General features: G+C 44.8%; 1 protein-coding gene across 12 annotated transcripts in view; it reads left to right on the top strand.

Annotated features, from left to right (window-relative positions):
• Nucleotides 1-14,948, top strand: part of GRIP1 (glutamate receptor interacting protein 1) — a 716,930-nt gene that overhangs the window by 698,530 nt on the left and 3,452 nt on the right. For all 12 annotated transcript variants that reach the window (XM_055238452.2, XM_055238455.2, XM_055238451.2 and 9 more), the window contains one exon: nt 12,060-12,206. In XM_055238452.2, coding sequence (XP_055094427.1) covers nt 12,060-12,206 — 147 coding nt within the window. The remainder of the gene's footprint in view (nt 1-12,059; nt 12,207-14,948) is intronic.

Genomic DNA, 14,948 nt, shown 5'->3' with positions numbered 1-14,948 from the left:
CACCCTAGACATAAGGCTGTATACCAGAATGAGAATCCATTCACAAAGAGAAGTGGATGTGTATCTAGTGACCAGTCACTTACCAGTTTGACCAGCAAATTCTCTCCCTGTAGAACCAGGGACAGCAACAGAACATTATCAGGGGAACATAGAACTGTGGAACAAGGGTTGGAGTTTGGCTTGTATGCTTTAAATAAATAATGGCATACAGCCCTGACCATCCTCAAAATGTATCATTTCCATTAGCTTCCCTTCTCTATGATTCTGTCAAGACACACATTTTAAATGTAAAAACATAATCTTTTTTGGGAGGGAGGTGAGGGATGAAGTCTGGCTTTGTTGCCCAGGCTGGAGTGCAGTGGCACGATCTCGGCTCACTGCAACCTCTGCCTCCCAGGTTCAAGCGATTCTCCTGCCTCAGCCTCCTGAGTAGCTGGGATTACAGGTATGCACCACCATGCCCGGGTAATTTTTTGTATTTTTAGTAGAGACAGGGTTTCACCATGTTGACCAGGCTGGCCTCAAACTCCCAACCTCAGATGATCTGCCTTCCTTGGCCTCCGAAAGTGCTGGAATTACAGGCATGAGCCACCATGCCCGCCCAAAAACCATAATCATTAAAGTTTGATTTTATTTTAAATAGTGACATAATAATTATATACATCTATGGAGTACAAAGGGATATCTTGATACATGTATACACTGTAGAATCTATACATGAGTAATTAGCATATTCATGACCTCTGTAAGAGAAAATGACTGACTTGTCTCAGTCATTTTTACTTTGCCAAGGTTAAGGACATGCCCTGGGGAAAAAGGGACACATACCACAGGAAAAATCTGCGATCTGTGCTTTTTCCAGAGAGGGTCCGTGGGCTTCAATATTTAAAGGAAAAAGAGTAAAGAAAAAAAGAGAGGGAGAGGGTGGATAAAAGACGGAAGCTGTTGCATTCTTTTGAGCCTTTTGATTAGCTTCACTGAATAAATAATGGCATCCAGTCCTGACCATCCTCATTTCATTTTTCATGTGAAAGGAGTGGTCCATTATGCATTTATCTGGAGCTCAGCGAATCTGCATTTTTACATAAGATAAAATAATTATAGAGTATAGGTAGGGAGGAGTCAGATATGCATTTTTCTCAGGTGAGCAGAAGGATGACTTTGAGTTCTGTCCTTTGTCCCATATTTGTGAAGATAAACGGTTAATTTACTTTGTTGGGGTGAAATTCAACTGAACTGCTTTAAAGATCTCAGGGCCCACCAGGAATTTCCTTGTGGGCAAAATATGAGAAAGGTATGCAGCTATCTATGTAGGAACAAAATGGGAAGGAGGTTTGTGGGACCCAGTGCCCATCTTCACTGTTTCCTTTGGCTTACTGAGTTTGAGGTCCTGAGATTTTATTTTCCTTTTTTTTTTTTTTTTTTGAGATGGAGTCTTGCTGTGTCACCCAGACTAGAGTGCAGTGGTGCAATCTTGGCTCACAGCAACCTCCACCTCCTGGGTTCAAGCGATTCTCCTGCCTCAGCCTCTCAAGCAGCTGGGATTACAGGTGCATGCCACCATGCCCGGCTAATTTTTGTATTTTTAATGGAGATTAGGTTTCACCATGTTGGTCAAGCTGGTCTCAGACTGGCTGGTCTCGAATTCCTGACCTCATGATCCACCTTCCTTGGCCCCCCAAAGTGCTGGGATTATAAGCATGAGCCACCATGCCCACCACATTTAAAATTTTCTCTTTTAGCGATTTTGAAATATACATTATTATTAACTGTAGTCAACTTGAGGTTTAGTGGATCACCGGAACTTATTCCTGCCAGCTAACCAACTTTGTACCCATTGACCAATGTCTCCTCTTTACCCCAGCCTCTGGTAACCACCATTCTACTTTTTGCTTCTACGAGTTCAACTTTTTCAGATTCCACACATAAGCAAGATCATACAGTATTTGTCTTTCTGTGCCTGGCTTATTTCTTTTAACATAATGTCCTCTAAGGTTCATCCACATTGTCACAAATGACAGAATTTCCTGAAAAACACAATTCTTATGTAAATGAATGGCTCATGTCAAAAAATGTTTATTTAACTCATTAGCAAGGAATGATAACAGGATGGCAAAACTTGTTTAAAGAGGCATAAGGAAGGCTAGGTGCAGTGGCTCACACCTGTAACCTCAATACTTTGGGAGGCCGAGGCAGGAGGATCACTTGAGCCCACAAGTTAAACACCAGCATGGGCAACATAGTGAGACCCAGTGTCTACAAAAAATAATTAAAAAAAAAAAAAAGCCAGGTGTGGTGGCACGCACCTGTGGTCCCAGCTAAGGAGGCTGAGGTGAGAGGATCACTTGAGCCTGAGAGGTCAAGCCTGCAGTGAGCCACGACCTCACCACTGCACCCCAGCCTGGGTGACAGAGCAAGACCCTGTCTCAAAAAAAAAAAAAAAAGAGGGATACAGAAACTTTATATATATATACATACACACACACGCATATATATACATATATATGTGTGTATATATGTATATATGTGTGTGTATGTGTGTGTGTGTGTGTGTGTGTATAAAGTTAGTGGGATATATATATGATATATCAGCCAGTAGGGAAAAGAAATGTTGGAATAAGATTTCTAAGTTGGAATCAAAGCTGCCCAATAACTTGTCGGGAAATAAAATCAAAGCCTTTGAGGTTATCTTTTCTGAGGGGAGAAATGATTTGCATCTCTACCAGACAGAACTCAATTTGCATCTTATCACTTTTCTACAAGTTGCCATCCACCTTTGCAGAGTCTGACCTCTGAGCGAGAGAAACAGTGAGAATTGCCATCCCCTAGACTCAGACGCCCCTGCAGCAGGCTCGCTAGTGTCTAGTGTGCCTTATTTCTCAGGGCTTGATCATATATCTTGTCGCTTCTGTCCTGGACCCACCACCACCTCTCTTCAGAAATGTTAATAGCTTCCCTTAAGTCTGATTCTGGCCTGGGACCATTCATCCCTCCCTGATATCCTTATGCATCTCTGTTGTGATCAAATGTACTTATTTCTAGCTTGTAAGTTTGTGTATTATCTGTAGGATGTTCACTTTCAAATGGTGTACTTTCTGAAGGTCACTCCATTTCCCTCATGTCCAGATTCTTGGAGAACAGTCCTATCGTCCTCCTCCTCCACTGTTGTTCTGCCATATGACTTGTCAGGCAAGGCTATAGTAAAGATTAAATTGAAGGCTGGGCGCGGTGACTCACGCCTGTAATCCCAGCATTTTGGGAGGCCAAGGCGGGTGGATCATTTGAGGTCAAGAGTTGGAGACCAGCCTGACCAACATGGAGAAACCCCATCTCTACTAAAAATACAAAATTAGCCAAGCATGGTGGTGCAGGCCTGTAATCCCAGCTACTTGGGAAGCAGAGGCAGGAGAATCACTTGAACCCAGGAGGCAGACGTTGTGCTGAGCCAAGATCACACCACTGCACTCCAGTTTGGGCAACAAGAGTGAAACTCTGTCTCATTAAAAAAAAAAAAAAAAAAAAAAAGATTAAATTGGTAACACTCTAGCCCAGGGCATGTCTCTTCCTCTCTCTCAGTTGGGGTACAGAGCTCTTTCCTTGTCCCAGGCTCTTCGTAATGTCAGGCATCAGCAATCTCTACAGTGGGGAAATAAAATCAAGACAGTTAGCATTGAGTGCATGGGAGTTTGGTTAGTTGCAACTTGTCATCCTTCCTGAATGACAGTGTGCCTGGCCCTCAGTCCCACAGGCCTCGAGGGTGGGTGGAGGGTGTGCCACCCACCCAGAGCTGCAGGAGGTTCCTGAGTCAAGGAGGCCCACATGGGCCTGAGAGGAACGGAGGTGAATCTGTTGCAGAGGGAATTGGAAAAAGGGTAAAAGCTGGAGAAGGGCCAGGTCAGAGCCAAGCTGGGAGCTATAAAGCAGAGGCTGAGTCAGGAGGGGTGCTGTGAGCAGGCAGCAGGCAGGCCTGAGCAAAGACACCCACAACAGGGACTCCGCCACAGCCAGCCAGCTTGGTGGTGGCTGGGGCAAGTGCAAAGGACCAGCAATGGAGCTGGCAATAACTAGGGGACCAGCTGCTTGCTTGCAGCTTGGTTTGATCTCCTGGAGAATTTGCAGAATGATCTAGCTCTTTCATTTTTGTTACTAGGTGAACCAGTAGATGTGTGAAGGTGCTCTGGGATGAATGAGAAAGGCAGCACCTAAATCTGCCACAGATCTTAAAAACTGTGCAACTTTTTGGTTGGGATTCTGCTCCCCAAGGGCCAGGTTAGCCCCTGGCTTGCTTATACTTACAGCCAAAATCCCAGCTACTGACTCTCATTGTTGAGCCCCCATTTTTGCAGCTCTTGTTGCCACACTGTTGCCAGAATGCAGCAGGAGGTGGCATTTGGAGCAGCTGTTCCTTTCTCTCCTCGGCCAAGAAGACTCCCCAGACAGGAGGGCAGCAGCTGCCTTCTGACCCAATTCCTCTCAAAACCCCTGAGTTTCTAGTAGTATAAACTGAGATTGCTGCTTCTTGGGCTGCAAGCTTCCAGTTTAGAAGACTGTATTCTATTTCATTTTCTTCCAGCACCATAGGTAGTGTAGGATTGTCCTCAAAACTGGCATTACTTAAATTGTCAGAGTTAAAGGAATGGGGCTACCCCAGTGGTATCTGTCATGAGTAAACCAAAATGCCTGGTGATTTATGGGAAAACTATCTCTGAGAAATAGGTGTCAGTTTGGTCCTCAAGGCTACTGGGACAAGGGAGTGAGCCATAGGGAGCTGTCAGAGCTTGAGGACTGCTTCTGGGATGGCTGTCACTTGCCATGACTTGCTCAAGACAGCAGATGCAATTGCCCTTAAAATCCAAGTGGGGAGGGTTGGCTCTGCAGCTAAAGCCTTTCACATGTGTCAAAATTGAAAACATAAGCATCGGTTTTCTGATCTTGGCCTTGAGGATGTTGTTCAAACATGTTGATAGACTTGCTTAGAAATATAAAACAAGGCTGAATGTGAATCATGGTGAACCCACCCTGCCTCCTGTGAAAGCTTCTGTTCTCAGGAGGGTTAGAAGCAATTGCAGCACATGCTAACGAATAGTTAAAATTGAACTGAGCTTTGTAGAACTGTATCCTAGCCCTGAATGTTATGTTCCGAGAAGCTCATTGGCTCTTTCAGAACAGAAAAACCTTGCAACTGTGTTCATGGTCCAGGTTCCCTGGAGGCATCCTCTAGTCAGCACAAAAGACAGACCCTACAAGAAAATTTTTGCTTCACATAGGCTAGGGTAGAATGCAGAGCCAACTGACAGGATGGTGAGCCATAGGAGCATGTAGCAGAACTTTATGCAGATGTTCTTGGAAAGCCACAAAGGGCTCTGATGAGAAGAAACCCAGTGGACATGATTAATTATTCATCTTTAGTTGGTTGGGCAGTTGGAAATGAATAAAGGCTGCCTGACCAGCTAGGAGATTACATGTCAAAAAAAAAAATCATGATTTGGTGGAAAGAACACAGCAAATGAGGTCAGATATTCTAGTCTTGAATCCTGGTGCTTCTGCATTCTAACTGGACAAGTCAGTCCATCAACTTTTTCAAGGTTCAGTATCCTCATTCTTGGAAAGGTAATGATTTTGCTGCACAGAGGTGTTGGAAGATCAAAAGCAATCATATGTAAGAAAGTAACTGGATAAGAGATTCATTTCCAGGGGTAAGGGGAAGTATGAACGTAAACCTCAGAATCCTAAGAATTATTTTTGCACAGGAAGTAAATCCAAGGTAACCACTACCAATCTCCAGGTAAACAGGGCTATATGGCACAATTTATTGTTAGTGGTTTGAGAACAGCCCCCTGTGCTCCCCATTTTTGTTAATTATTGATTTCTAGACTCTTTTATGTAGTTTTAAAATAATTTTATTTTTGTTAATTTGCCATTACTAGGCTATTTCCAGGAGAACCATATAGCTGGCTATTAAAATTCAGTATCCTTTAACCTTGGGAGATGTCTCTGGAGAAATAGATTACTTTTAGATTTAAACTATTTATTAGCCTGTCATCCTGAAGAGTTTTCCATCAACTCTTCAACTCTGAGGCTCAGAAAAACCAAGGCTCTTTGCCAATAACTGTGACCTTGAAGTTAATGAGCTACTCTGCTAATCCACTCTGGTTGGCACTCATCTCTAATGCTTTGCTTGGTGTACTACCATTGGTTTGTGTTGTTAGTTTTAGGTGCCACTCTTCCTTGTGCCCCTGGGTTCTGGCCTGTGGTGCAGACACCCAAGAATCACAGGCCAATAGAGTCATGAAGAACTTCACTATTATTCCAGGCCCACACCAAATGTTTCCTCAAATGCAAGGATTCTGGTTTATTATGTTGGAAAACATGCCTCAGATCTAAGACCAAAGTGAGTTTCCTAGCTCCCATTGAAAGCTTAAGATTTAGCACCCTCACATGTGGGTGCACCTCAAGGATATGGCTAGGCCTGCAGAGCAGAAGCTGATGCACTTTCCCAACCAGCCGTAGGCACAGAGTCTGCAGGACTGCACCCCTGTACCTAGTTGCAAGTGGAATGGAGATAGCAAGGAGGATGCCCCACCCTCTAGGAATGGTGGTGATGGTCCCTGCCCCAGGTGTGTTGCTTGCCATGTGGAGAAAACATGGCTAAGAACAAAGACACAAAAGGGGCAAAAGGGCAAGAGATCTCACAGATAAAGCCAGAGTGGGACATAAGCAGGAACCTCGGGCAGAGAGATTTTACCCACTAAACAGGGTCTGAAGAATGTCCATCTATTACCAATCCTAATAACTACTAGCCTCCTTCTCATTTTTTCCCTTCTCTCACTATTTCTCCTCTTCATCCCTTTGAGAAAGCAGCATGGAGATAGAAGGAAAAGGATTAGAATAGGCCAGGTGCGGTGGCTCATGCCTGTAATCCCAGCAATTTAGGAGGCCATGGCAGGAGGTCAGGAGCTCATTTTAGGTCAGGAGTTCAAGATCATCCCGGCCAACATGGCGAAACCCTGTCTCTGCTAAAACTACAAAAATTAGCCAGGCAGGAGTGGCATGCGTCTGTAATCCCAGCTACTCGGGAGGCTGAGACAGGAGAAATCGCTTGAGCCTGGGAGGTGGAGGTTGCAGTGAGCCGAGATCGCGCCATTGCATTCCAGTCTGGGTGACAGAGTGAGACCCTGTCTCAAAAAAGAAGGACTAGAATAGAATATAAATCAACAATATTTCCTCCAGTGAAGGCTCCTTGGAGGAATAGCTGATTCCAGATCAGGGATAAGAACTATTCATGGTGAGTCATATTTTGTGCCGGAAAGTAAAGAAGAGACCAAAACCAATGGATCCTATCAAAAGGACACAGGAGTCAACATGAAAGACTTCCTGTGGCCAGAGATGAGAACATTTGAGCATCCAAAAGAATAATAATGCAACTGATTGAAATGCGTTGAATAGGCTGGGCGTGGTGGCTTACGCCTGTAATCCCAGCACTTTTGGAAGGCCAAGGTGTGCAGATCACTCAAGATCAGGTGTTCAAGACTAGCCTGGCCAACATGGCGAAACCCCATCTCTACTAAAAATATAAACATTAGCCGGGCGTGGGGGCAGGCGCCTGTAATCCCAGCTACTCAGGAGGCTGAGGCACGAGAATTGCTTGAACCCAGGAGATGGAGGTTTCAATGAGCCGAGATTGTGCCACTGCACTCCAGCCTGGCCGACAGAGTGAGACTCGGTCTCAAAACACAAACAAACAAAAAATGCATTGAATATATCAAAATTTATAGGTTCATATTGATCCCATCCCCCACCTTCCCCACACACAAATTCTCATTGGGCCACCACCATTCGAAGTATTTAGTGAACAAATTCCCTGTTCTGAAATTGAAAGGAAAGAATTAGCATTCATTCATTCTGCCCTTCTTGTAAAAGCTGTATTTCAGAGTAACAAAGCAGCACTAATTGATAAAAGAGAATTCTCCTTTACAAAATCATTTAAGCTAATAAATACAGAAGATATTAATAGGATTAGAAAAAGATTATTGCTTTGCAACCCCTAATGAAATTTTGATTCAGACAGTGATCAATAAATAAAACCTTTAGATTAAAGATTGATGAGAACCCTTACAGTAGAGGAATGAGGCTGTCATCACCTGAACCACCCAAAGTAGGACAGCTAGACATGATGTGATAGGAAGCACTGTGCCACCTGTGAACTGTTCCTGCCCCCAGTCCCCACCTCAAAGCTAACCTCGACTGAAATCAAGCATCTAGAGTTAACTTCCATTTAGAGAAATGTGGGAGACAGAGGAATATGCTACAGAGCAAATGACACAGTTTCAGCAATAGATCAGCAGCACAGGGGGAAGGACGAGAACCCACCACAGGTAAGAGGAGATTTAACAGACTTAACACAGAGGTAGTGTGTGGATTTTGTTGGGATTCTGACTTAAGCAAGCCAACTTAAAAAAAATTTTTTTGAGGCTGGGCACAGTGGCTCACACCTGTAATCCCAGCAATTTGGAAGGCCAAGGCGGGCGGATCACTTGAGCTCAGGAGTTCAAGACCAGCCTGGTCAACATGGTGAAACCCTGTTTCTACTAAAAATAGAAAAATCAGCTAGATGTGGTGGCGCATACCTGTAATCCCAGATACTCAGGAGGCTGAGATAGGAGAATTGCTTGAACCCGGGAGGCAGTGAGCCAAGTTGCAGTGAGCCGAGGTCATGCCACTGCACTCCTGTCTGGGTGACAGAGCAAGATCCTCTGTCAAAAAATTAAAAATAAAATAAAAAATCATTTTTGAGACAATTGGGGAAATTATGGACTAGGAAGTGGTGGCTATCATGTAAGAAGAGTTACTGTTGCCAGTGAATTAATGATGTGGAGATTATGAAAGAAAGTGATCATATTTTTTGGAGGTGTATACTGAAGTATGTAGGAGTGAAATGACGTGCGGACTGGTGTTTGCTTGAAAACACTCCCCCGAAGAAGAGAAGGATAGCTGAAGGAAACATGGCAAGCTCTTGGTGGTGAATAGATGGGTGTTCCAACCTCTCTACTCTAGAATATGTATGAAATTTTCACTAAGAATATTTTCTTCCAGTGACTTACTCTTCCTTTCCTTAGGAAAGAGGAGCAGAAATCTCCTATCTGGCCTAAGGCAAAAACATAATTGTGGAACAGCCTAAATATTTCTCTCTGCAATGAGTATTTATTAAGCAACTGTGTGCTAGGCAAGGAGAGAGTGTGCTATATGGCAAGATCTAAACTTTGCAGTCAGAAGCCTTGGTTTGAGCCAATTCTCTGTTGCCATCAGTTTGATCCTGGGCAAGTTGCTATTTCTCTTTGAGCTTTCATTTTCCTGTCTATACATGATCTGCTCCACAAACTAGTAGAGACAGTAATAGCTCTTTGCTTTCTAAACTGCTCACTCAACTCCCACAGGCCTTACTAGCAAGAAGTCTAGCATCCCCCGTTGGAGGACCCTCCCCCTGCCTTCCTCACTGTCCGGGAATCTGGGTCTCCTCAGCCCACAGGTAGGCAGGCCTGGCCCTGGTACCAGAAGTGCCCTCCCTCTCGTGTCCACACAGTGTTGACCTTGGAGCTTCGTCTTGCCTGGCTACTCTGTCATGGGACAGCCTTCTTGATTCCCAGCATGGCCTTGGGTGAGGGGTGAGGGGGATGGCTGGAATTCCAGAATTAAATCTCTCTTAGTTCACACTCTCTTTCTCTGCAATGATTCATAAAGGCACAGGACATCATGGCTGATCCTCAGCCTCATAAGGTGCAGGACAAGCCCTTTCTGTCTGACAAAATACTAACCCCACTATGTGACAGGTGCTGCCTTAGGGGCTTGAGCTATATCCATGAGCAAAAAGGACTCCTACTCCCCTGAAGAGGCTGGGGAGTGGGGATCTGCCACAAACCTGAGCCCAGGCCACCAGCAAATTCTTCCCCTCTTCCCCTGATGAGTATTGCTTTGGAAGGTAGGGGTGCTCTCAACCACACAGTGTGAACCTAACTACTTCTCCCTAAGCATCACCAGTGAGCGTGTTAGATGGGCGGTGGGTGGTGGGGCCAGTGCTGGGTGCTGGGTGTCACTAAGCTACACACACACACATAACCCCACACATCCTTTATGTAGTAAAGTGGGGCTTACTACTCTATCCTTGTATAAGTGGGGGCAGACAGAAAATTTTGTATCTGTCACCTCTTAAAATGAAGACTCTTACCCATCTTATGGAATCGTTATAAGGATTAAATCAGATTTCTTCACTGGGCTGTCCTCATAAAGGTTGTGTTTTGCTCACTGCTCTACTTTTTTTTTCACTCTATCCTGTGAAATATATTCTCAGTCCCTAAAACAGTCCCTGACGCATAGTAGTGTCCAGTGTGTGTGCACACACACACACTCACATGCACACACAATGATGGAATGAGCATGCGAAGAGGGCCGTCTCAGGAAACATTAGCACCGCAGATTCTCAGTCGGTCTGGGGTGGGTCTGAGACTGCATTTTCACTGGCTCCTGAGGGTGGCTCCTGTCCAGGGGACACTGAAAGTGGTGAGGCCGAGAGGTGCATGTTTAGTGGCAGGAGAATGGAACCATTAGGCACTTGGTGTCTGGAGTCTGACAGACACGTCCCCACCATTCCTACCTTTGTGGCCTTGGGCGGGTTACATAACCCCAGTGAAATTGAATTTCCTCACCTCTAATATGGCAGTAACCACTGGGACTGGCTGGTGAATAGTATTGACCCAGTCAGCTTGATCTTTTAGCTGTCTGTCCAGTAAAATAAAAACCCACACACTGACCACTTTTGTATTGCCTTCAGAATGCCATAGCCCTCTGAAGTAAAATCACTGGATATAAACAAAGATACTTGCTATAAGACTTTTAACCTTCACATTTTGCCCTGTATAGCTCTGATTTTGTTTTTGTTTTTGTTTTGACTATTTTACAAGAATGTATTCATGCATTAGTTGTGTAAAAACAAATATATAATTACAGTAGAAAATTAAGCCAGACCATTGCTTGAAGTCTTTGTGGAGGGCATCTGGTACAACTTGATAAAACCCGTGGCCCCCTCAAAGCGTTAACTGAGCATCAAGCGCTGAGTGTGCTGCTGGGCACAGTGCCCAGTGCGGTGAGAGCTTGGGGACTGCTACATATTCATGTGTGTGCCTCTGGAAGGCAGGCTTTTCTTCCTCTTGTTCACTGCTGTTTCTAGCACCCCATGCTGTGCTTACAATATGGTGGGAACTCAATAAATATTTGGTGAACATACAAATGATTATTTTAGCCTCAGATGAACACTCGCAGGTGGTCAGGTGAAGGAGTGAGGGCTGGTGGAGGAGTGAGTCTTTAGCCAGCTGTAATTGGCCTTAGATGCAGAGAGACCCGGGGTGGGGGGCGGGCCGCAGCACTCAGGGTAGATGCCTTCAGTTACCAAATCAAACCCTAGACAAATGCTGAGGGAGCGAGTTAAGCCGAGGTGCAGAGCAAGGTGTTGTCATAGAAACACATTCAGGTCTTTTACATAGTGTTCCGTGATGGTGCTCATTGGGGGTTCCAGAGCAAATAAAAGGATGAACTTCATGGTACTTGCCCAAAGAGAGGATACACTGAGCACTGTGCTTAGCAGAGCACCAGGCAGGAGTGGGGAGGCAGGAAAGGCCTTTGGCTTATTCCCCAACATCTCAGCAGTTGTAAAGGGCTGCTGCGGGCAGCTCCTCTGACCAGGGGTTGTCCCAGGAAAATAGTAGAAGTCAACTTGCCCTGGGGAAGTTCTCTCCTATATCCCCCTGATGACCACTGCAAAGGAGGGAGGGACGACCCAGACGTTCCAGTTCTCCCTTTTCAGCTCTGGTTGGGAATTCATAAAGTCCAAGGATATTCTTGGAGTGGGAAAAAAAAGCTGCAGGATTGGTGCAGGGAGCTGACTGATGCTGATATTACAAATCATGATGTGACTAAAAGTCGTGTGAAAAGATTGTTCATCAAGAAGTTGCAGAAGGAAAAGTCTCCATCCCAGCTAAATATTCACATCCTGTTTTCTCTCTCTTCAGGTGACCTTGTACAAGGACTCTGACATGGAGGACTTTGGCTTCAGTGTAGCAGATGGGTTGCTGGAGAAAGGAGTGTATGTCAAAAATATTCGCCCAGCTGGGCCAGGAGATCTTGGTGGCTTAAAGCCCTATGACAGGCTCTTACAGGTAAGACCTCAGGTGGAATTTTAATTCCTTGCAAGTAATTTCTCACTGGGAGCTTCCTCCACATCCTCCTGCATATTTGGGGCCCTTTGCTTTTTTCTCTGTCAGCCTTTGTCATCAAGATTATGGAATCAGTAGAAGCAAACAGCTGAATAAAGAATTTTCAGCTCTAGTAAATTCTAACCCAGACCCCAAAGTTCTGTGGTTTATTACCAGTTTTTTTCGGCACTGAGCTCAGAGCCATCTTTCCCAATCCCACAGACTCCACCCAACCACGGTCATCTCCCACCGTTGCACAGTAGTCCCATAAATATGACATAGTTATCCGACTCCAGGCGCCACCAGTCTAGTCCTTCCTACCACTCATCTTCTACATGACCTACAAGGCCCCAGGGATTTGGCCTCTCCTTACCTTGCCAGCATCTTGTCTTGCCTCTTCATTCATTCATATTTGAGACAGAGTCTCGCTCTGTCACTGGAGTGAAGTGGCGTGATCTCGGTTCACTGCAACCGCCACCTCCCAGGTTCAAGAGATTCTCCTGCCTCGGCCTCCCAAGTAGCTGGGATTACAGGTGCCTTCCACCACACCCAGCCAGAATGCAATTTGCTAACTAATTGGAGGGTTGATGACGGACCTGTGGAAGTTGATGGAAAGTTAGAATCATTTTTCCTTTTTTTTTTTTTTTTTTGAGACAGAGTCTCACTCTGTCTCTCAGGCTGGAGTGCAGTGGCACGATCTTAGCTCACTGCAACCTCTGCCTCCTGCATTCAAGTGATTCTCCTGCCTCAGCCTCCCGAGTAGCTGGGATTACAGGTGCACACCACCATGCATGGCTAATTTTTGTATTTTTAGTAGAGACTATGTTTCACCAGGTTGGCCAGGCTGGTCTCATACTTCTGACCTCAAGTGATCCACCACCCTCGGCCTCCCAAAGTGCTGGGATTATAGGTGTGAGCCACTGCCCCCAACCTCTTCATATACTCTAGCTTCAGCTGGATTTGTTTCAGGAATGGTGTATGCTGCCACCTCCTGGCCTTTGCACCTGCTGTGCCCTGAGCTTGTGGCACTTCTCTGCTAAACATGCACAGGCTCCTTCCCTGCTCCTTACTCTACTTCAGGTCCCTGCTCACATGCTGCTACTTAAACCACTCTGTCTAAAAGGGCCCTTCCTGCCTCTCCATTCTTCACCTTTCTTTCTTGGTTCGCAGTACAACCACAGATGATGCTAGTTATTTGCTTATCCTGTGTTGCCCACTAGAATGTAATTCCATGAGGGCAGCGATTTTACTCTCCACTCTATTCTCAGTTCCAAGAACAATGCTGTCACATAAAAGTGCTCAGTACTGCACAGCAGAATAGAAGCACATTGGCTTTGAGCCTTATATACTCTTCCATTTCTCTGAATGGTCTTCTAATCCCTAGGCCTTAACCTGCCTCATTCCGACTCAACTTTTTGGTCTCACATAGAACAGCGATTCTCAACCTTGACTGAAAAAATGGAATCACCTAGAGAATGTATCCCAATGTTCAGATCAAATGCCAGACCAATTAAACCAGGGACTCTAAGAGACAGATACAGCATCGGTGTGTTTTTACACCTCCCCCAGTGATTCCAATGAGCAGCCAAGTTGAAAACCACTAGTTTACAGGACTCCCCTTCAAAGCCTAACTTCACCAGACACCACCCAACCTCCTTTACCTCAAGTCTGGACTAGGGGCCCCTCCTATATAGAACAGCAGCTTTTTCTTTTGGTAGAATTTACATTATTAAAACTGCCTGTTCGGAGGTTGCAGTGAGCCGAGATCATGCCACTGCACTCCAGCCTGGGTACAGAGCCAGTTTCAAAAAAAAAAAAAAAAAAAAAAACACTTTCCTGTTTCCCTGCATATATTCCCCAGCAGATTGTAAACTTTTTGAGAGCAGGGATAGTGCCTTATTCTCTCATTTCCCATTATATGGTATTTGATATCTCAGTATCTCTCACAATATCTGAAACCAAAAAGCTGAACCTTGCTTACTTTAAATATAGTAACATTGTGGTCAGGTATAGTTTTATTTAGGAAAGCAGATTTCTGATCTTATGTACAGTTTTTGGGAAGAGCATTTTGCAGGAAAATTGAGTGGGTTGAAGTCAGTCTTAGCAGTGTACTCACCTGGAGACAGTTTGTCATCAAACAGCTGACTTTCAAAGCAGGAGGCTGCCACTGATTGGTTGGCTTTCAGGGAAGTGTTCACTGAAACAAGTTGTCACTCATCAATTCGATAGTTTTGGAATCAATTCTGGTGATGATTTTTACTATGGCAATAGAACAATTAGTCTTATCCTAGGAGTTTGGGGACACTTCGTTTTCCACAGACACACTAATATTTGCTGAATGAATAACTATGAACAAGTTACTTACCCTCTATGAGTGTCTTCCTAATCCATAAATTAGAGCTACGCCTACTCTCATCGAAGTTGAGGCTGTAAAAGTAGACTACATTCAGATTATAAAGGGCCTTGAATGTGATGCTAAAGCTCTTGAACTTTATGCTGGAGGCATATTAGTTTCTTAAGCAGGATAATGATACAATTGGTTACATGGAAAGGCAATACAATATTATTGTGGGTGTATCAGAGGTGGGTTGGGGAGGAGATCACAGGCAAGGAGTCCAGGTAAGGGTAGGGAAGATAAGACACCTGTTTCAGGACTAGTGAGTCTTTACTATTTTCAGCACATTGTGATGGGGCAGTCTGGGAAGC

Source organism: Symphalangus syndactylus, chromosome 13, assembly GCF_028878055.3.
Source record: "Symphalangus syndactylus isolate Jambi chromosome 13, NHGRI_mSymSyn1-v2.1_pri, whole genome shotgun sequence".
Classification (NCBI taxonomy): domain Eukaryota; kingdom Metazoa; phylum Chordata; class Mammalia; order Primates; family Hylobatidae; genus Symphalangus; species Symphalangus syndactylus.
This window is presented reverse-complemented; position numbering and strand designations above follow the sequence as displayed.